The sequence below is a fragment of the Physeter macrocephalus genome, chromosome 16, assembly GCF_002837175.3.
Source record: "Physeter macrocephalus isolate SW-GA chromosome 16, ASM283717v5, whole genome shotgun sequence".
In the NCBI taxonomy this organism is placed as follows: Eukaryota; Metazoa; Chordata; class Mammalia; order Artiodactyla; family Physeteridae; genus Physeter; species Physeter macrocephalus.
In genome coordinates, this window is record NC_041229.1 from 72,994,396 (window position 1) to 73,017,387 (window position 22,992).

Below are 22,992 nucleotides of genomic sequence, written 5' to 3' on the forward strand. Positions count from 1 at the left end.
GCACAGGCTCCGGACACACAGGCTCAGCGGCCATGGCTCACGGGCCCAGCCGCTCCGCGGCACGTGGGATCTTCCCGGACTGGGGCACGAACCTGTGTCCCCTGCATCGGCAGGCGGACTCTCAACCACTGCGCCGCCAGGGAAGCCCACTACTCCCTTCTTGAAGCTCTCTCCCCTGGCTTTACTGGAACCTTTCTTCTGGTTCTCATCCTGCCTTTCTGGTCATACTGATCACTCTTACTTACTTACCTTTTGGGACTTACCTTTTTTACCCTTGAGTGTTTCCAATGGCCAAGATTCTGCCCCTTTCTACCTGCACACAGTCCTCAGGATGCTCTTCATTCCTGGCTTTCCCACCTGTATACTGATGAACACCCGGTTTTCTCCTGTGTGGTAGGCCTGCTTTTCTGACTGACTCCTGGCTATCTCCTAGACGTCCATAGGCATCTACAATTCCATGTGCCCTAAACAAAATTCAAACTTGTTCCTTCTAACCTTCTTTATTAGGGGATGGCACCATGCGGTGCCCAGGTTGGAACTCTTATACTCTCTTCGTTGAATCTTGGGTGTATTGATTTTTGTGTGGTCTTTTTGTCTTGCTTTATGCTTTCTGACATATAATACTGTTTGAAAGAAATCATTTTTTAAAATGTCAGCTATCATTAACACTTTTCTTAAAAGATCACCATTTCTTGGAGTGGAAGAAAGCAAAACAAAACATGTTTAAGCAACATTTTACTAATGTAAGGCTTTTAAAAGATTGTTTCCAAGCTTTGTAATTTCTCAAACTTCAGATTTATCAGTCTGCAATTTTGAAGAAAAATTCTGTGTTCTGCTGTTGTATTAATTGTTACTGTATATTTAGGAAGTAGTTTTTCTATTGAACTAATTATTATTAGATACTTAGGAGGTAAAATCCATAAAGTTCTAAAATTCTGAATCTCTTAATAGCTCTTCCTGCTGCTGATGCTTTCTGTGATTACCATGTGGGCTGTTGGATACATACTGGACTTCAATTCAGATTCTTGGCTTTTAAAAGGATTTCTTCTAATAGTATTGTTTTTTCTGACATCTTTGTTTCCAAGGTGTGTATATTAATCTTTGCAAGGCTGGTTATAGCATTTCCAATTTGAGTGCTTATTTCTATTGCTGATTAGCTGGAGTTGCAGATTTTTATTGAACTATGAATGTTACTTATCACGTAGAAACATCCTCAGGGTGGGAGGGAAGAGCTTTGATGGCATATGATTTGACTGAAAGCAAATTGGTCAATCCAGTAATTTAACTGCATTGACAATTGGTGGAAAATAAATATCCTAGCTCACTTTTTGAATTACTAATCTCAGTGAATAATGGGGAGATTTTTGTAACTGTTTTGCATCTTGAAGCATTTTTGCCCATTTTTCAGAAATTTTGTTTTTTCCTATTCTAAATTCTAAATCTAGATTCTAAATCTAAATCTAAACTAATAAACTAGTTATTTTTGCTCTTAATGTTTTTTAGTTGAAACAACCTAATTAAATCACAGGAGGTTATAAAATAGTAACTATGGTATGGTTCTATTTTTAGGAAAATATTCATACATGATATATATAAAGATTGCCTGGGTTCAAGTCAAGCTTTACCACATAACAGTCTGACCTTGAGCCAGTTGGTTTACCTCTCTGTGCCTCGATTTCTTCATCTATAAAATGAGGATGATAATTGTGACAACGCCTGCCTCATCGTTAATACAAATACAATGGTTAGAACAGTGGCTGACACACAGTACTCAATAATCATGTCACACCCCAATCTCTTCTTTTCACCTCCCTTTCCCAGTAGAATGGCACCCAGTTCCTCACATGAATAAGGGGTACCATCCTTGGATTACTGTCCTCCTCTGTTCTTCCTTTCTCCTCACTTCCCCCACTCAGCACATTACCAAGTCCTTCCTGCTCTGCCCTAGCTGGTCTGCTCTCTCCCTCTCCTCAGCTGGCACCCTAGACCAAGCCTCCCAACTGGTCTCCTGATTCCATCTCTTACCCCCCTGTAGTTCCTCCTCACTTGGCAATCAGGGTGGTCTTTTAAAAAGGCAAACCAGTTTCTGTCTTTTCTCCTTGTGTAAAGCCCTCAAGTGGCTTTTCCTTGTTCTCAGAATGACATCCAAACGCCTTGCCTGTGAAGTATTATATAATTCATTCCTTCCCCTCTGACATCATCTCTTCCCTTCACTGCCCTCCATCCTTCTTTCTGTTTCTAAAACACATCAAGCTCATTCCCACCCGGGGCCTTGGCTCTTGCTTGTGTCTCTGTCTGAAGGGTTCTGATACCATATTGTTGCATAGCGGGAGACGTCAGTCAGGCCTCAGTTCCAGCGTCCCCTCCTCAGCGAGGCCATGCCTGACTGACTGTACTGCATCACCCCATTGTATTTTCTTCATGGCACTTAATCACGGTTTCCTGGAGTGTAAGGCTCATACAAGCAGGACACTTGTCTCTCCTGTTGAACATTTTCAGTCACTGAAAGGAAAATGTAACGATGATGATCCATAAAAGAGAATCTGAAAGGAAGTGCTGTGTTGTTCTCTTCAGGGTGTGGTTATGAGTATTTCTGTGTCCTTCTTTTGATTACCAGCATTTTGTAGAATAAGCATGAGTTGCTTTTGTTATAATAAAAAACAAAGCATTAGGGGAATTTTACCTCTTAATCACTCAAGAGCAGGACAGTAGGCTGGAAATGAATTTAAATGTTAAATAAAAGTTCAGATTTCTGAAAAATAGCAAAATGCCTAAAATTGTCTGTTATTCAGAAAACTTATAAGTTAGAGATATTCATTTATTTTCCACTAATTGGGTTGACTTGGTCTTCAGATAAATTTTAAGCCAAATTAAAATCATCACGTTTTTCTTTTTTCCAGAAAGAAAGCAAAGGCTGGCAGTATCTACTCACCTAGGATAGGGGCATTTGAGATTTTGTTTGTTTTAATAGAAACTCACATTACAAAAAATTTATATGGAAACTTTTGTTTGAGAGTTGAGGGCTTCATATGCTAGGCTTAGCATATGTACACTATTCAAATAGGAGACAAATTCATATGGCAACTGCTTTTATTTCTCCCACTCTATAGAGTCCCAATTTCATGGAGGTAAACAGCTGTAAACTTCCACTATTATTAGGCTCCATGGGAGGTTGCTTATTGATCCAGGCTGCTATGAGATACCTGTTAGAAGTAGACAGGTCATAGTAGCAGGCTGTTACAAACTAGGTAGTTCACTGCACCACTTAATTAGGTCAAACATATTTTGCTGCAAAATCTCAGACAAGCCATGCCGTGGAGATTACATGGGCTCTGTTTGGCCTATTCTGGCAGCATACTGGGGACCTGAGGCTTGGGATCTTTAGTTGTTGTCAAATATTATTTTATCATAATTGTGTTTATGATCTTGATAGCTTTTTAAAAACCCTTTAATTCATCAACCTTTTTTTTTCTGGTATAAATTTTAAAGTAGATCCAGGTAAATCTATTCATGCACCAATTTACTATATTTAGTATTTATTGTAAAAGACAGATTTTTTTTCATTTGAAACGAGAATATTAAACGTTTGAATAAGTTATATGTGGACTTCCAAGTTGCTTTTGACCCAAGTGAGATGGTTGGTGTTTGATGACTAGTGTCACTGTTAGCCTTTTATGTGTCTTTTTACGTCGAGGGTCTGCTTTGCAAGCTGTTGGTAGGATGAAAGTGCTCAAGGTTGTGTGCATCTGTATGTTTCAAAAATACACTGCTAGCCTCTAGAAGAAAGCTTGTTAAATGCAAAGGTGAATCTCCAAGGATTTATATTTTTGCATTTTGGAGTATTTGAAAATAGGATATGCCAAAAAAGAAAGAAATACAAATATATGTTGCAATAGAAGTAAAAAAGATTTGAAAGTATAAAGTTATTGGGAATGGAATAATGTATAAGTTAATTATGGGAACTAGAACATTCACTTCATGAGGTCCCGGTGCTTCAGTTTTCTCACATGCAAAATGGGGTGATGATGGTGTGTAACTCTGTTACCACATGGAAAGTGGCGCATAGCACTCAGTGAAAGCTGTTGTTGTTATGTGAGGGCATCATTATTATTACTATTATTACTTAAGGGGATTAGAGCTAAAATTAATATGATTCGAGCTTATTTTCACTAATACCTATGTTTATCCTTTTTTTCTTTTAGGTTCTTGGTCGGGTATAAGAGCCTTATGTACTTACCAACAGTCTTTCTGCTGAGTTCCATTTTTTGGATATTTGTGACTTGGTTCATCTTATTTGTTCCTGATATCCTTCCAGGTTACATTTAAATGCATATCTCATTTTGTTTTTAAAAATTACTAATGCCATTGTTAGAAATTTAGCTACTAGAAGAGATCCAGGGAAAGTAAGTCAAATTTATATTCATTTAATGGTCCTGGTTGAAGATGTTTAATGTTGGAAATCTACTGAATTCTGGAAATGATCTCAGAGTACACTGTGGAAACAGCAGGTGTCTAGTATTGATAACTCATAGGAAGGAAACAATATAATGAATTACTGTTTTATTTAGATCCATAAAAATTTGTTGTATTGCCTTGAGATTCTCTTCAAGGTCCGATGGTTCTTTTAACTTGGTCAGCAGTTATAGGTGATGAATAAATCTTCTGGGTACCAAGGTCTCCTGCATGGGAAGAATACTGGAGGAAATGTGTCCTCCTCAGCAATGGTCAGTGCAGTGTTATTATCCAAGGCAGTGATTTTCAGTACACAGTAAAAATAAATTTGCATTGCCACCCAAAACGTATGTGAAAAAAAGTTTCAGAAAACAATAATCCGAATATGTGCTTTACTCTGATATTTTGTTGTTTTATCCTATTCTATTTCCTTTTTAACAAATGCTGGTCATAGCCCATTTATTTCTTTCATGACCTACTAATGGATGGCAGCCCGTAGCTTAAAAAAAAACTCATCTAAGGGATAGGTTTATCACTCGAGGAGCAGGGCCCAGGCCAAGTCTAGTCAGCTAGAAGTGGGGATAGGGGTTACTTCTTGGTTTATAGTCACTTATAGCTCCCATTGGGAAGGAGGCATTTTCTACAATTTTTGATGTTCCCACCTCTTTCCAGGCTCCTTTCTCCCCTTCAAAGGACCCTAGAAAGACTTTAAAGTCTTGCTTTCCTTACAGGGTAAGAGAAGAAGGGGTATGGTAGATAGACATGTACCTTTAAGCGTATTCCTTTAGCTCTATGTTATTTCTCTTTCTGGTAATGACACACTTGAAAAGAAAGAATATTGTTTATGAGGGAGATGCTTACACTCAGTTCAAGAATATTTTTTCTTAGGAATAAATGTAAAGTGAGAGAGGCATATGAGTTCTCAGAGTACATACATCTCCCTTCACTATATAGCATGTTTTTACTTTTAAGGATGCTTTTTATTTCTGAGCATTATCTCTAATATTTTTCAGATTCCTTTAATCTAAATGAATGGCACAGCATACTATGGAGGGCATTTGACTTTTTTCAAAAGATTTTATTACATCTAACCTTTGTCTCATAATTACTGATTTGAAGGCAGCTTTTTAAGCACTAGCCTTATTACCACCACTTAATAAAGGCTTGGATGACATCATAATGTGATACAAAAATACTTTATCACTAGTTGAAGTCCCAAGGCTGGTAAATCCTATGGTAGTTGACATGGTACTGAAAGGGCTGGCTGATACTTTTATTTACCAACTCACATGCAGTGGAGTAAACACAGTTTAAAAATTGTGTTTCTTGATGAATTTTTAAAATGTGAGAAACTCGCACTATTTCAAATTTTGCACCTGAAATGTGGTAGTTTTTACATTGAATTATTTCAAATTTGCAACATTAGTATTAACAAACATGTTACTCCACTGTAGTTTGAAAACCTCAATTACAGAGGTATTTAGTTAGTATTCAGCTTAGTATTCAGTTGAGTTTACTGCTGTTCAATATTTGTGAAGATGTCATTATATCAGAAGAACTGTTTTGATTTCCATAGCTGGACAGAATCTTAAGTGGTTGGAGTTGACAGGAAGGTATTTTACTCACACGTACAGCATGAAGCCGTTTGATCTAAGCACCCATGTGAGGCCACTGCTGGTGAGGGCAGGTTGGTCAGTAGGTGGCGCCATCAGATCAGTGTTTTTCAGGCTGAATGCTAAATGCTGTTTGAACTGCCTTGGGTGTGCACTGAGGTGCTGCCCTGGAAAGACACAGCCTGAGAGTGTAGACTAGCCGTGTTGCCAAGTGTGGATTGCATGGGGCTTCCACTCCCACAGCCGCCTTGCCCATCGTGGGAAGAGGGTCTGGGAAACTGTGGAAAGAGTACGGTCTTTGGAATCAGACAGAATGAATTGGAGTTTAGGCTTTTTTTTCTTACTAGTTATGTACCATTGGGCAAATAATTTCACTGAGTCTCAGTTTTTCTGTAAATTGGGGATAACAGTACCAAGTTCATGGGGCAGCTGCAAGGATGACTACGCTAGGATGTCTGTAAAGTGCTGGCCATAGTCCCCATTCTGTAAAGAATACCTATTATTTTATTATTATTATTAATTGCTCTTATGAATAAAATCTGTGTGGAAGGCTACATGTTGGGATTAATTTTAAGAGCAGCTCTAGGTTAGCTCCTCAGATGAACAGTTTCTTCTGGTGCCTTTTATGTGTTCAGGAAATAATGTGTTTATCTTTTATGAGGCAGGTTTGAGAGGAGAGAGGACCTAACTGATGAGTTTGGAAGTAAGATGAGGATTCAGGAAAGAGATGGCGAACCACTGAACGTTACATTTGTGATTCCGTCTCTAGCTGAGTTAAGTTTAAGAAGGATAAATATGTGAAGCCCTAATACTGGGTTTCAGAGGATCAACTTGTACAAGTGCGCATTGTTGTGGGCATGACATAGGTTCCGGTCAAGTGAAAAAGAACCAGGAGCTTTGACTAAAAACCCAGCATGGGTAGTGATGCAGCTTTCAAGGAAGCCAGTATATAAGGACAATGTGAGTGTCCAAGGAAAAGACATCAGCAGTCTCACTGTCTTCTGCCCTGGTCAGGACACACCTGAGATGTGTTCTTCTTTTTTTTTTTTTTTTTTTTTTTTTTGCAGTACACGGGCCTCTCACTGTTGTGGCCTCTCCCGTTGTGGAGCGCAGGCTCAGCGGCCATGGCTCACGGGTCCAGCTGCTCCGCGGCACATGGGATCTTCCCAGACCGGGGCACGAACCCATGTCCCCTGCATCGGCAGGCGGACTCTCAACCACTGCGCCACCAGGGAAGCCCAGATGTGTTCTTTTAAAAGAGAGCAGGAACAAAGCAGGAACATACCCAGGAGAGTGTGTTGTAGGAGGAATGCTGTTGCTGCTTATCCTGGAGGTGTGAGCTCTGCCTTCCAATTTCAGGTGTTTGGAAGTCTGTCATTTGGAAGCCAGTGCACTGTATAGAATGAGCACTCAATAATTATTGAACAAATGGGGAAGCAGCTTCTATAGGGTCTATCTATAGGACACCTATAGTGTAGATCTACAGTGTAGAAATAAAGGGAGCTAAATGATGAAAACCAGTTAGTCCAAGTTATAAAAAGGCAGATTTTAGAGCCACATTGAGAAACTTTTTAACTGCAAAAGGGTCACAAGCCAACTGGGGAGGCTGCGATGTCTACAAGCAACTATGACCTAAGGGCTAAGTGCTGTAGAATAAGCATTCTTAGGTTCAGGGAAGGGAGAGAATCCTTTCCCATAGGGAATCAGGAAAGACCTAAAGGGGGAAGGGGGATTTTAAGTTAGGTCTGGAAGGCAGTTAGGACTTGGACGTCCCAAAAATGTGGCTTTAGAAGTAGATGGGGTGAAGTGGGGAGCACTTGAGGGCAATGAACCACACAGAGCAAGGACATGGAAGCAAAAGGAATGTTTGGCTTTCGTGTGAGGGAATGTAGTGCGATTCAGTTTACTTGGAAGGAGAAAATCCATTGACTCTCCTGGGATTGGTTTTGAAAATTATTCAGAATAAGAGCCCAAAATTTGGTCCAGTCAATACACATGAGATTATCACGTGATTAAACTGAATGTGTTTTTGAGACTGTGTCATGTGTGTTGATCAGGATTTTATGGGAATTAAATTTCAGTTTCACACAACTTTTTTGGATCCTATCTCTTTCTTAAAGCCAGGCTCATCTACAGATAAACAGATAAACTAAACCAACAAGATTCGTTCCTGCCTACCTGAACCAGATGTGGTTGTGTTGGTTTTTGTGGGCTAGAGCAGTGCTTCTCAAACTATAATGTGCATGTGCATCCTCTAGGGATCTTGTTAAAGTCTAGAGTCTGCTTCTGCAGGTCTGGGGTGAGGTCTGGAATTCTGCCCTTGTAACAAAGCTTCCAGGTAAAGCCATTGCTGTGGGACCCATGGACCACACTTTGAATAGCAAGCGTTCAGAATTTTATTTTATGGCCACCTTTTCCACTCTGAAGTTTAGCACAAGAACATCTTGGTAACACCTTGGAAGGCAGATACAGTTACTATGTCGATATGGTGATTTAAATTGGGCAAGGAGAACTGGTTTACTACTGACGTACTGGTTTATTATTGCACGTTCATTTGTCTCTCCCTGGGGCAGAATTTTACTTTTTTATACAAAGAATTTGTACCATTTCAAAAACACTTCAAAGTGGGTAATGTTTATCCTTGAAACACTTTATCTTAATTTATCCATAATATCTGCCTTTCCAAATAGTATCTGATTTGTAATCACTTTGCAAGGAGAGCAGTTTGTTTCTGAATTAACTCAGCCTAATACAGTTACAAGGATTAAGTTATGACAACTTTCCAGTAGGAAATCTTTGCTAGCATTAATTTAATATATAGGGAAATATTTTTAGTTGGCCTCTCTAAATTCAGTGGTTTGTTTCTTTGACTAATTTTGTTAAAATGATCAGAAAATACTGTTTTAGATGTGCACAGGAGAGCCACAGTTACACCGTTTAGATATTAATTTATTTGGATCTGGAAGGTTTTTCAATTTTTAGGAGGTTCTTCACATATTATAACTATTCCTATCAATATTTTATATGAGTTTCAACTAATGAGAAGAGATTAATTATTAGCCAACTATGAGCAAATTCCTACAGGATTAGAGCATTGAATGGGGCCAGGTTTGAGGGTAGGGATATGTGTACGTAAGAGAAGGTGAGGCTAGAATGCAGAGAAAAGAGACTCTTAGGCACCAGTGATGAAATTTTCTTTCATCATCATTAGGCTGTTCTTACTGGAAGTCTGATATGTTCCTTAACTTTGCTTTAACGTTTAGCAGGCACCACTTTCTATTTCATTTTCATTCTCAGCATAGTAGCCTTCCTCTACTTTTTCTACAAGACTTGGGCAACTGATCCAGGCTTCACTAAGGCTTCTGAAGAAGAAAGGAAGATGGTGAGCTTTCTCTGTAATGTTACTGATATTTTTATAGGAGGGTATGGAAACTATAGAGGGTCACGAACATGTTGGTTTTCGTCGTGCCTATGTCTCTAGTGCCTGGGACCTAATAGATGCAGTGTAAATGTGGGATGATTAAAATCAACAAACAGATTTCTCCACTGTCGTTTATTTATATGAAAGTTTAAAAAATATTTTTATTTTTTATTACAGTGATATCCCACTGGGACTTTTTCAGATATAATTTCTGTCAGTAAAGATGAGCGCCTACTTCTTTATAGTAATACTTAGATAGTGATCATACAGTTTAAATTCCCCCATTAAGTACATGGAGGGTATCTAGGCAGGGGTCAAGGAGAGTCCTTCTCCTTACTGGCTGAGAAGATGCCCCTTCTCTTCCTCAGACATGAAATTGTCAGATGACATGATGTGTCTTCCATTGCTCCTGAATGTTTAGAAGTTGGAGAGACTGTTGTCTTCTTTGTTACCTAAAGCCAGTGTTCCTGAAAGACTGCCTTTGGTGCTTATAACCATCAGTTCTGATGTATAGGTGGTTTTTGTTCCTCTTTTATGAGTGTATAACGTGTGTATTTATTTTTCTCTAGCATATTATAACTGAGAAATCATTGCCATTCATGGAGAAAAGGGGGGTGTAATTTTTGTGCATTCTAATTTATTGGCTATGGTTGAAAATGCAGCCTTGAAAAGTCACATATTTCAAGCACAGAATGATATGGTGGCAAGTCTTCTAAGTTGCTTTTCTAGCTACCTCAGTTTGAAGAGAGAGCTGTGAGAATGGTATGTAACCATGCATCATCCATTCCCCAATAAAACGCAAACTTAAGGTCAAACTTGATGTCTTTCAGAATATCATCACCCTTGCAGAGACTGGCTCTCTGGATTTCAGAACATTTTGTACATCATGTCTTGTGAGTGAGTCTTTTCTTTATAATTTTTTTCCCATCGTAAAGCAAATCCTTGGTTACATTGTTCATGTAAGCATTTTCAAATCTTCATGGTATATTTATACACCTTTCTTTTTACCAGGTGTAAAATTTGTTTTTTTTAATTTTGCATTACTGTCAGAACAGTCTTCTGCCTTGAACATGTGGGAGAATGATGTTTGTAATCTCTTGAAGTTGCCTGTGGTTAAATCTCTTTGTGTGTTTGCTTTTTCCTGCCATGAAGCATATGTTAGAACTAACTTGGAGTCAGAGGCTCATGATGACCCTAGAAACCACTTAGTGAAACCTTTGATATAGCAACTGAAGATTCATAGCCTAAAGGGAGGAAGTAACTTTCCCTAAATTATTGGCAGAACCAGAAGTGTAACTCGGTTCCCTTTTTCTTAGTCCAGGGCTCATTCTGCTGTGTGGTGCTGCCTCTTTTCCCCTTAGTCAGTGTCAGTAAGCTCTGGAATTCAAATCCCTTTTAGTGATGGCCTAATTAGACATGTGGAAGTAAATAGTAATAAGGCATTCCAGAGCCTCTAAGTGAATTGATGATCGATTTAGGATTATTTGTGCCAACGTCGTTATAATTTAGGAATAAGATTTTGCTTTTGATTTGTTAACCACTTTGAGATTCTGATTTTTGCTTAGATCTCTCTTAATTGTCCACTTAGATAAGGAAGCCATTAAGGTCACTCCATTGCCATGTGTGCAACTCCTGTGTGGCTCGGTATGATCAACATTGCCTGTGGACTGGACGGTGCATCGGTGAGAGGGTCAAGTTTCCATTTACCGTTTTGAAGTTCAGCTCTCTTTAGTTATGTGTGTGACTCAGAAAAAGTGGAAAGCACGTAAGGGGTCCATTCTTGCTTGTCAGAGCATCAGCTTTGTGGTCTAACACTTTTGGAACACTGACTCTTGATGTTAATAGTAATAATTAATGTAATTTGTATAATATTTTAACATGTATAAAGTACCTTCATATATAGTATCCTATTTGAACATCAGAGGTTGGTATTATTGCCTCCATTTTAGAGTTGAAAAAATTTTAAAGGTCAAATTATTTGCTTGAGATCACTTTAGTAGTGTCAGTCTTCCACTCCAGATACCATGTCTTTTCCACATTTTGTGTCTTGTCCCTTTTATTTACCTTCTCTACTTGCCTCTAAGGCTCAGGTAGGTGCTAGAACCAGAGACGGCAGGGGTCTGGGGATTGCCTTCCACCCAGGGAGTGTTCTGATCTGAAGCCCTGGGTTTCCTCCGAGCCGTCACAGTAAAAGCCAGGGCTTTATTATGAGGAACTTCAGAGGAACTATGGTCATGGGTCTTCAGGGGAGGCTGTGCATGTATAATCTTGATGAACAAAAGGCTGCCTCAGCTCAGGCAGCTTTCCTCGGTGCATTTTGATGTTCTCCACCATTCCTAGAGAACAGGCGAAGAGAGACTTCCCGGGCTTCCAGGCTTCGTGCACCCCATCCCACCACAGAGACGAGATGAGTGGCATTATAACAGGCAGCTTTGAATGTCAGTGGGAAAACAATAGTGTGAGCCCCCATGTCTTTATCGCACTGCGTTTACGTGGTGTTCTCACTTATGTCATCCTGTTTGGTTGCCACAGGCCTGTGAAGTAGACAGAAGAGGTATTTTCCCCATATTAAAAGTAAGAGCACTGAGTCAGAGAAGTTAAAGGATGTCCCTATGGTCACACCGCTTGCCATTCGTAAGTCTGGGCCTCCTGGTTCCAGCGGGCATTGCTCCTGCCGGGCTCCGCTACCTCAGCAGGAGGTGGGAATGAGACGGTGGCTAAGGAGCTTTTGTGTCATTAGCATCAAAGTGCTGCCATCTCCAGCATCACGGGGGCAGCACGTGCAGCGGCGGGGCTTGCTTGCCTGGCCCCCTCACCCTTTCTTTGCTTCTGTAGGCCTTTCTCACACCACAGGTTGCCCCTCTTTTGCTATGTCAGTCTCCTGCAATATATCTGTTGCCCCTCAGATTTGTTTTCTCTGTTCCCCTGATTAAGTCAGTACTTGATGTCCAGAAGTTGTACTTATATAAACTTATTACACGGAAGGAAGGAAGAAACAGGGTATGACTTGCCCCAAATCCTGCCTCCTCCCCTCCCTCCAATGCTCTATAGGCCATCCTAGAGCTGTATTTGTTCTCTCCAAGAAAGAAGTGTCTTCTTTTAGGTAAATAATGAATAAATATTAGTTTAGTTAACATGGACAATTGAGCATGACATATTAGAGCTGTCTGGTTTGGGTTTAATGGTATTTAAAAGCAAAACAACAGCTTATTTCTTCTTTACTTTGGTGAAGGCTTTTGACAGGGAAGTGGTTTAATAAGGTCTTGATCTGGAAAATCATTGGAAGAAGGTATTAAACATGTTTTTCTTTTTGATACAGGTTTTGGCAACCATCATTATTACATATTCTTCTTATTTTTCCTTTCCATTGTGTGTGACTGGATTATATATGAATCTTTCATCTGTAAGTATAAACTTTTCTTATAGCAAACTTATGCACCCACACTCACATATACTTTTTCTTGTAAACTCTTGTATCTCACATTCCGGCTGGATGACTATAAACCATACCCTAATAAAAATGAAACAAATGTCTCTAAGATGCTCTCAGCATTGGGAAGCTGCAAGAAGTGCTAGAAGAGGTTAGTTGTCAGTAGTTTGGAAGAGATTCTACTCTAAAGTGACCGTGATAAATTTGAGAAGTGGTCAGAAATAGAGATTCATTTAAGGTAAGTGCAGATTTATCTCCCAGTGAAATGAGTAAAAATCAGGTGTTCAAGTACAAAGCAAGGGAAGTGATAAGTAAATAAACTAGGGGAAAAAAAAAGATTGGTGCTAGAGAGGTTGTGGGAGGGAGGTGGAGGTGGTCACAGTAATTAAGGAACAAAACTCTGAAAGCTCATGCCATTTGACAGATGTCAAGTCACAACTTAGAACTGATGGGAAAACAGTAACAATGATCGAAAGGTCGGAAATAATAACTTGGAAGAAAACATTAGCTCGCTTATTCTGCATCCCTGAGAAAGGCAAATAACTTTTCAACAGCAGTGCAGAAGGGCGTTGAGGGAGTCTCATGTAGGGAGTGACGTTGAGCTGGTCCAAGGTGAGCAACTAAGAACAGGGTTTAAATTGAAGCAGGGAGGATTTTGGTTAGCTCTTAAGAATTGCATGACTATGCTTTTCAGACCTTGGAATAGGTTTACCTGACCAACCAGAAACAATTACTGTGCTTGTAGTTTATTTTGACTTTATTTGTTTAACTGTTTATTATTCATTTATTCTGAAGGTTTTAGGAGAATTTGGATCTAGGGGCAGACGCTTCGCTACTGATCTGTTTCCATCCACCCTCCTGTTTAACTCACGCTTAAGTCTTAGATTTTGCCAGTAGAATGCTAGTTTGTTGCTTGAGCTAAGATCTGAAATGATTCAGGAAGACGGGGAAAGTTGGGCCTCTCACTGTTGTGGCCTCTCCCGTTGTGGAGCTCAGGCTCCGGACGCGCAGGCTCAGCGGCCATGGCTCACGGGCCCAGCCGCTCCGCGGCATGTGGGATCTTCCCGGACCGGGGCATGAACCCGTGTCCCCTGCATCGGCAGGCGGACCCTCAACCACTGCACCACCAGGGAAGCCCGGAAAGTTTTTTCCTACATCTTTTCTTTTCCCCTTTTAGCATCCCAAGTCCCACCGCACCTTACACTCCCCACCCCACTCACCCACTGGCTTTCTCTAGTTTAAATTTTGTTTAGTTTTTGAAAGACAGTTCCTCCTGTGCTGTCCCCAGCCTCCCAGATCTCTTCTCCAGAAACATCCAGTATTACAAGTTTTGTTTTGTTTAGGATTTCCTTTTTAGAGATTGTTAATTAAAATCTACGAAATGATCTATTTTTAGCCCTGCCGTAGGCATGGAGGGGACCTCAGTTACCTTGTCAGCCCTTCTCCCTACCAGACACCTTTGGTGTCTCTGATCACTAGGGAATGCTTTTGTAGCTCAGTGTAACTGCCACCATCTCAGATGGACCTAAGTCAGAAGGTTGTGATCCCTGATCTCAGTTCTTGTCAAAGGCCATCAGAAATCCTAAGCATTGAAATTTTAAAACCTCTTAGATTATGTTCTGTGTTGTAAGAAATAAAAGATTTTTATGACAGTGCTTCTTTCTGTCGAAAGAGCTGCCTTTTTAAGGCCTGACAATAAAGCATACTCCTGGAAAAGCTGGCCCATGGACCAACTTGTCCCTTGGACTTGATCCTCGGGGAGAGGAGCCAGACGTTACACCACTCTTGTCTCTCCCCATTCTCTCTCTTCACTAAAAATAGTCATCTTTCTGTGGTGGCTATGTCCAGCATACGACTGTATTGATAAGGACAGAAGTAATTTTCCATCACATTCATTCTTTCCAAGTTGCTTCCTTATTACATGCGTTTGGTTCTTCCCTCCTCTTTGTCTTTATTCTCTGGCTCTGAACCAATTTTTGTATCACGTTTTTTGTTTCTTAGGAACAATCCCACCTTACATTTACTAACAGCTGTATAGACTAGCTGAACGTGTTTTGTTACTTTTATCCCATTTATATTCTGACAGTATTTCTTTACACCGAATGCACGCATCCTGTCATTTATCGTTATTTCACAGACAGCAAAAACAAACTTCTGCTCTATTTTTCTAATGAGGCCTCATTGTCCTCCCACCTTCTTTGTTTATCATTAACGCTCCTGGTGCCAGAACGCTGCTGTGCACCCTCATCCTCCTCATGGGATCCAGTTCCCGCTACTCTGACTCTGTGCAGCCTCCACGCATTTCCCCTTTTGTGAGGTCTGTTTTCAGGGTGGACAGTAAGTCACTCAAAGTGTCAGCATCCCGCAAGTTACAGGGAGAAAGATTTTAGATCATTGTTAGAAAGAACATTGTAACTGTCAGAGTTGTTTGAAGATGAAAATGATTGACCTGGAGCAATACGCGTTCCCTATCATTAGCCAGTTGACCACCTGATAAGAATGTATTATTAGTACATATTAAAGTGTCATATTGAGTAACATAATGTATGTGGCCATTTGCAGCCATATCTTTGATAAATCTGAAATCAGTCCTATGAACATTTCCGTTCAAAGTCATGCTGTGTTATCAAAAAAAATTCTCAGAAGGGAGCAGTAGAAATCCACAAGCTGAAAGAAAGTAGATACTCTTTCCCACTCAGCAGCTGTTTCCTCTGCCTGCTGTTGGAAATTATATTTTTTTTTGTTATATCAGGTACATGGAATGCATCTTTCTTTGCAGTCCTAATGAGAAGCTCTAAAGAAAATGTAATTTACCTTAAGGTTTTTACCTTGATTGTTGCTTTATGATGATTGCCCTTAGAATTCTTCTGGCATATATTCATGAAAGATGGTTGGAAATCAAATGAGACTCAAAAAGGAAAAATGGACAGACAGTTGATAGTTAAGTCATGGACTCATTTTCTTCCTGTCCCAGGAGCTCTTAAGTGCTGCTTTGGGAAAATGTCTGAAATTACTTATCAAATTGTCAGAGGCATTTATGAAACCTCAAGGTGCAAATCTACACAATTCTTATTTCCTCGTCCTTTATGAATGCTCATGATGCCTGTTTAAAGTCATTGGTTTTACATAACCTTGAAGATCTGTTCCCTTGTTTCTGCTGCTTCCTACCTGTGTTCTTACTGCTGCTCTTGGCTGTGTGGGCTGGGGGGGTCAATATCATGAAGACCAGAGTGAAGGCCTCACTTTTTTTTTTTTTTTTTTTTTTTTGCCATGGCTCACGGGCCCAGCCGCTCCGCGGCATGTGGGATCCTCCCGGACCGGGGCGCGAACCCGGTTCCCCTGCATTGGCAGGCGGACGCGCAACCACTGCGCCACCAGGGAAGCCCAAGGCCTCACTTTTGATTGGCATGTAAATAGATGTTCCTGGGGAAAAACTGAGCTGCGACCACATGAATCTTGTTCTCTGTTCTTTTCCTAGGGGTGTCTGACTCATGAGTTCTCTCACCTGGCTTTTCTCCCCCTGCAGGATTAATTACGGTCCCAGTGCAGAAGTACACCCAGTAACTGCATGCTGTAGGCTGTGGTCCAGTGGTATCTAGGTGCTTATAGGATTTCTTGTGCCCACAGGAATGGCCTGTTGATCTGAACCCTTAATAAGGGTTTATATTCTGTTCTGTAATAGACCCTTATCTTGCTGTAACGTGGGTAAGATAGAGAATTTTCTAGGACAAATATTTATTAAATATATAATCATTCTCAGTTATCAAGTCCTTGAACAATTAACTTCTAGCCAGTGTATTTTATGCTGAATATGCTAATTTTAGTGATGATTTTATAGACCTTTTTTGCTTTTATTCCCTCACTGCCAGCTACCAATGCAGTATTATCATAGCCTTAACAGTGAGGTATCTTTTTTTTTTTTTTTACTCTTTGTTGAGCTGGCATTTATTTGGAAGATAAAATCTTAAAGTTGAGTTCTGATCTGTGCCATCATGTCTTACTTTCTCTTCTCCCTAAACAGAACTGCAGTGATTTTTATCTTCTTGAGGAATGATCACTAGTTTGTTGCCTTTTAAAATAATGGGTTCCTTTTTTGTGAATTCACAGATTGGTCAAATCATTGTGTCACAACATTCAAAGCAGATGGACTGTGGACCTACCTCAATCAGATTGTGTCCTGTTCCCCTTGGGTCGTATATATCTTCACGTTAGCAAGTTTCCATTTCTCATGGTCAACATTTTTATTACTAAATCAGCTCTTTCAGGTATTTATCTTCTTATAATGCCTTTGAGTAAAATTTCCGATACCCCATAGTGAGATAGAAAGACTTGAATTTCAAATCAGAAGACTTAGATTTGAGTTCCACTTCTGTCACTCACTCTGTGGGTCTGGGCATTTCATTTGACTCCTGAATTTCAGTTTCCTTGTCTGTAAAATGGGGATAATAATGCCTGTCTACTCTCGCAGGATGGTTTAAAGGTTAGTGTAGCCCTAGGATTTATCTAATCTGACCTCTTTTACAGATAGAGGTACAGAGAGGTGAATTGAATTGCTCAAGGTCACCCAGTGAGTGGCAAAAATCAGAACTGGAAACTTAGGTCTTCTGACAGTTCGTTTCAGGGGGTTTTTCCATCATATAATTAAATTATATGGCGTATGAAAGCATGGTATAAACTGTAAAGCACTGTGCAAATGTGAGATGATTATGTTCCCTCACTTTTCCCAGCCCTGTTCGTTATCCTTATTATTATGCAGTACTTAAGTGGATGGAAGTGGGGAAGAAATGAAAGATGCATCACTAACCAACAGACATGGTAATTACACTTGCAGAGTAGGTCATGACCATTAGAAAGCTCATGCTCCAGGGCAGTAGCCACCACCTTCAGCTTTCTGTGAAGCTTCTGTCCCCTCCCTGCTGCCTGCCTTCCTTTATGAGCATAACCTAATTCTCATTGTTGCTATGGCCTGCCCCCATGGAATGGACAGCCATGATCAGTCTGAGCCAATTATTGCCAGACCTCAGATAATTAGAGCATTACTCAACAAAAGCAAGATGTATTCCATTTTTATGGGGGAATAACCAATTCTGCAATAATAAGAAAAAGGGGGAAAAATGCTAAGGAAAGGAATTAAGTTAATAATACTGACTGAACTGAGGTGTCTGAATACTCGTCCTAATCTCCTATCTGACATCTACAGACTCAGGCAGTAAGAATGGATATTAGCATCAATGATTATTAATATTATAATCATTTATAATACCTAATATTTATATATGCTTTACGTATTCCAAAGCACTTTCCTGTCAGTGGCCTCACAGACATTTGAGATGGAGTCTGTGCCAAAGTCATGTTTCCATTTTGTGGATGAGAAAACTAAACCTAAGAGATGTTGAGCGCCTTGCTTATGGCCATAGGGCTCAGTCAGAGGTGGAGTTAGAAGCAGAGCCTAAGATTTGGGACATCAGTTCTATTTCTCTTTCTTCTTTCCTGGACTCTTAGAATAAGTACATTTGAGGCTATAATATCTTTACTTTTTAAAAGAAAGTTTGTTTATACTCTCTAAGGCAGGAAAGTGGACTCAAAGTTTTGGATAGTTTTCAAAAACAGGAATTCAGAGTAAAGTTGTTTTCTTAATAAAACAATCCAGTTATTTAAAGCCTTTCGTTTCCTGAGTGCTCAGGTGAGTCATGGTTTTGACCGTAGGGAGTCAAACTGTGCATATAGACGGCTGGCAAGGACCATGGGCTTTATTCTCACACTGACTGAGGTGTCCGCCCCAGTTCTGCCACTTTCTAAGCTGTGTGGCCTTGGACCAGTTACTTCATCTCTATCAGCCTCTGCACTGGATCATTTTAAATATCTTATCGCAGATCCTTAGAGAATCTGATGAGGATGCTGTGATAATCTCTGTCTTACAGATACGGAACTTGATGTTTGAATTATTTTGAGGATTAGGTGAGATATCTCAGTGAATAATATTGGTTTTAATGATTTGAGAGTTCTTAAAGTTACCTTAATTCTTACCCTTCCCCAAATTTATGGATTTAAATGTTCTTCACTTCAGATTAACTTTTTTATTTGGCCCTTTTCAAAGAGATACTAAGAAGCGTATAGAGGTTGAGATAACTGCATTAATACTGACCTTATGTTGTTTGATTCACCTGGAAGTTGAATGCTGAATGTGTTGAGAATCTAAACATGGCCGTAAGCCACAGCTTGAATTACTAAAGCAATCATTTCACGACTCTGAGTCAATGCACTCTGCTTTCTTGAAGGTTAATAAAAGTCAGACAATCAAAAAAAACATAAAATGCCCAGCTACTAGATTTACATAGGAGTCTTGTTTAGAGCTGCTCTGTCCTTGCCCTCACCGTGATCATTGGTTAGCAGTCCAGGTGATGTTGTCTTTGGGGGAGAACTGAATGTTTGCCAGTGTCCTGTGATGCGTTGCTAAGAGTGATGAGCCTCGATGTGGTGGTGTTTTTCATGTACCTTCCCACCTTCATTTTCAGATTGCTTTTCTGGGCCTGACCTCTCATGAGAGAACCAGCCTGCTGAAGCAGAGCAGGCACATGAAACAGACGTTGTCCCTCAGGAGGACCCCATACAAGTAAGTGAGACCTAGTCTGCCCACCGAGCCGGTGGAAGGTGCTGCCATCCTCTAACTGGTTGACGGAGTTGAGAACCTCTTCTTTCTTGGAAGCCTCAGTGACAGGAGATGAGTGGTAAGGTCATGAGCCCCAAGGTGGTAAGATTTAGTCTACTGGACTCGGCACAGACAGTAAGTGACTTTGAAGTTTTGCCAGGATGGGAGATCTCTTCAGTCAAGCCACATGGTCGCGAGGTTGCATATTGCTGGCATGAAGTCAGCATGAGATAACTAAGCACGTGGCTGAGAAAGCCAGCCACAAGGCTGTCTGTAGAAAGCGTTAGATTGTGAGCTCTGCCAGGATTTTCAACCTGGCTTTCTATCACCAGTAATTCTTTTAGCCTGATGTTTAAAGTGCCCACCTGTGTCAGGAAAAAGTTACTTTTTCAGGTTTGGGATATGTTTTCCCCAGAGCACTGGTTGTGTAAAACCTGTCCTCAGCTGAAAATGAGAGTGTTTGTAGGATGGCTGTCATCTTATGAGACGAGAGATCAGGGTTTGAAGCTTATCTTCCTGTCAGATATGTCAGGATCTTGGAGGCTGGGAGTGCTGCAGAGGTGACCCAGGGCCCTCTAGGGATTTGACCGCTCACTGCATATCTCATGAGCAGTCTATTTTAAAGCATACTCGTGGTACAAGATGAAACTGTTAGGCTGTTAGACAAGGAAATCATAGCCTGGGATATGACTATGATGTGTGTTTAGAGGAGAGAAATTGACTTAATTGGGAAGAGACGGCCAAAGTGATGGAGTGTAGAGAGTTGTGTTAAGCTTGTGATGATTGTTTCAGACTGGCAGTGATAATAAAATCCCTCTCTAAGTGACTTAACCAGAGGAATAAATATTTACTCCACCGAAGTACAGAACTCTTTGTGATAGAGGTGGAATTTTAAGCTGAGCCTTGAAAGGTGTGGGGTGGGGAGCAGGAAGGAAGGGCATCCCGAGCCCTGGAGAAGTGTCTGACTAAAGGGCCAGAGGTGAGAGAGTTGGGGCGTTTTGGGGAATTGCTAAGACGTGGCAGCATTACTGGAGGAACTAAAGGTAAAGCCTTGGAGCCACTTTGAATCTAGCTTCCCAAGATTTGTCTTATTGTCTTCCCCTAAGTTACTTTTACTCACTAGCCAGCTCTTGAACTGGGTCCGGTCTGTCCCCAGCATGCCTCCCTGCTTCCACCCAATCAGTTCCGTGTGGGCAGCCCCCTGCCTGGGAAGCTGCCTTCTTAGCAGCCTTGGAAATTTCTTGCCCACTCTCAGTAACCAGCAGCAGTGGCACACGCATCCTCACACACAGATGTGTTCCGATGTGTTTAAGACGTTGGGTTAGGCACTTGAAAGATGGGGCGTATGCCTAAAAATGAATATTCATGATAACTGGAACAGACAGTAGCATTCAGGAATTTAATGGAGGAAAAAATGATGCTGAAGATATGTAGTCAGGAAGGCTCCAAAGGGGAAGTGGGCCTTGACCTAGGCCTTGAGAACTGGTAGAGCTTAAAAGGATAAGGGTGTTACCTGATGGAAGAGTAGGGGAGTGTGGGTTCCAGGGTAGAAGAATGGCCCATGCAGTTGTGATCATGGGAAAAATAAAACCAGAGTAGCTATAACAAAAGATGAGTTTGGAGCATCAATACCCTAGGAGTCCTGGGCTTTATTGTGTAGGGCTGTGAGTACAAAGATGAGGGATTTGGCTTTGAGCCTCTGGGCAGAGGAATGTCGTTAAAGGGTTTTGACTGGGAGGTTAGGGGCTATGAATATATCAGGTGTTTGGAGGACCAGTCTCCAGTATGTAGGATGAATTAGAAGGAATTGAGACAGAGACACCATTTAGAGTTTCTTGGAATTCAAAGAATCCCATCTTGTTTGTTTTGTTTTTTAAAATTATTATTTATTTATTTATTTTTATTTTTGGCTGCGTTGGGTCTTCGTTGCTGCTGCGCGCGGGCTCTCTCTAGTTGCGGCGAGCAGGGGCTACTCTTCGTTGCGGTGCGCAGGCTTCTCATCGCGGTGACTTCTCTTGTTGTGGAGCACGGGCTCTAGGTGTGCGGGCTTCAGTAGTTGTGGCACGTGGGCTCAATAGTTGTGGCTCACGGTCTCTAGAGCACAGGCTCAGTAGTCGTGGCGCACGAGCTTAGCTGCTCCGCGGCATGTAGGATCTTCCCGGACCAGGGCTCGAACCCATGTCCCCTGCCTTGGCAGGCGGATTCTTAACAACTGCGCCACCAGGTAAGTCCCTCCCATCTTGTTGATCATAGTTTTTCTGGCCTGTCTGGCCTTTGAGATAGTCCAAGTCTGAATTAGAGCAGTGGGAATGGAAAGAAAGAAACTTAATGGTGGCAGTGACTGTTCTAGTGAGTGGGGACCCAAAATGAACTTGAGTTGCTGGGCACAAGCCAGGGAATCTCAAAATAGGGATTCAGGTCCAGAAATGGAACTGGGCTTCAGTTTTAAGGGCCATAAATTCAAGAACTGTCTGATTCACCTCTGGATTCCTGCAGAATCTTGGAAGGATGTATACTGTAAATTCTCAGTGAATGTTTATGGTTTGAATGAATGTTTGTCAAATGCTAACAGGAAATGTAGTAAGACGTGTTCTCTTTCTTGGCAGCCTTGGGTTCACACAGAACCTCGCGGATTTCTTTCAGTGTGGCTGCTTTGGCTTGGTCAAGCCCTGTGCAGTAGACTGGACGTCACAGTACACCATGGTCTTTCACCCAGCTAAGGAGAAAGTTCTTCGCTCAGTGTGAAGAAAAGCAACCCACAACTCTCACTCTGATTTGTTTGTATTTATGTTGATGCCCTGTGGTCTGCAAGTGAAGTGAAGATTTAGAGTTCACCTAAGGTGGTTTTTAAAGCATTTGGTAAAAACAGAAGTTCTCGAGAAAGGCTTACACTTTTTCAGACTTAGTAAGATGGACTGTTTCTGAACAATCTTGGCAGACATCTAAAAAAAAAAAACTTTTATATTTTTCACAAGAAAATGCAAGTTCCTTTTTTTTTTTTTTTTTTTTTTTGCAGATAATATTCACCAATTATGGAGAAAATGTGGTATTTTCAGATACTTTTATTGGCTGTTTCAAAATAGTATTATTCTTTAAACTTGTAATTTTTGATAAATTATTTGTCTTTGTTTTATCTATAAATATGTAAAAAAATTTAAATAGATGTACCTGTTTTGCTTTCACACTTAATAAAAATTTTTTTTTGTAGTTTTGACTTAGTTTCTGACACTTGACACTTCTTGAATCTTAAATTGAGAAAAGGTATATATAGGATGTGAAGAAAAATTCCCAAATTCCAGGAATGAGTTGAGATCACTGTTAATAGCAATAGCAAGATTTAATTTTGTTTTCCATTTTGCTTAGAAAATTGAACGGGAAATCTTAAAGATTAATTACAATTTTTACTTAGCACCCTTAAAATATTAGA

The 22,992-nt window shown here is 40.5% G+C and overlaps 1 protein-coding gene across 2 annotated transcripts in view; it reads left to right on the forward strand.

The window, feature by feature from the left end:
- Nucleotides 1–22,742, forward strand: part of ZDHHC13 (zinc finger DHHC-type palmitoyltransferase 13) — a 50,346-nt gene extending 27,604 nt beyond the window's left edge. For both annotated transcript variants that reach the window (XM_007118934.4, XM_055091562.1), the window contains exons 9-17: nt 952–1,085; nt 4,203–4,303; nt 9,323–9,447; nt 10,317–10,379; nt 11,075–11,168; nt 12,806–12,889; nt 17,024–17,181; nt 19,432–19,529; nt 22,172–22,742. In XM_007118934.4, the coding sequence (XP_007118996.2) occupies nt 952–1,085; nt 4,203–4,303; nt 9,323–9,447; nt 10,317–10,379; nt 11,075–11,168; nt 12,806–12,889; nt 17,024–17,181; nt 19,432–19,529; nt 22,172–22,310 (996 nt within the window). In that variant the 3' untranslated portion in view covers nt 22,311–22,742. The remainder of the gene's footprint in view (nt 1–951; nt 1,086–4,202; nt 4,304–9,322; nt 9,448–10,316; nt 10,380–11,074; nt 11,169–12,805; nt 12,890–17,023; nt 17,182–19,431; nt 19,530–22,171) is intronic.
- The last annotated feature ends 250 nt before the right edge of the window (nt 22,743–22,992 follow it).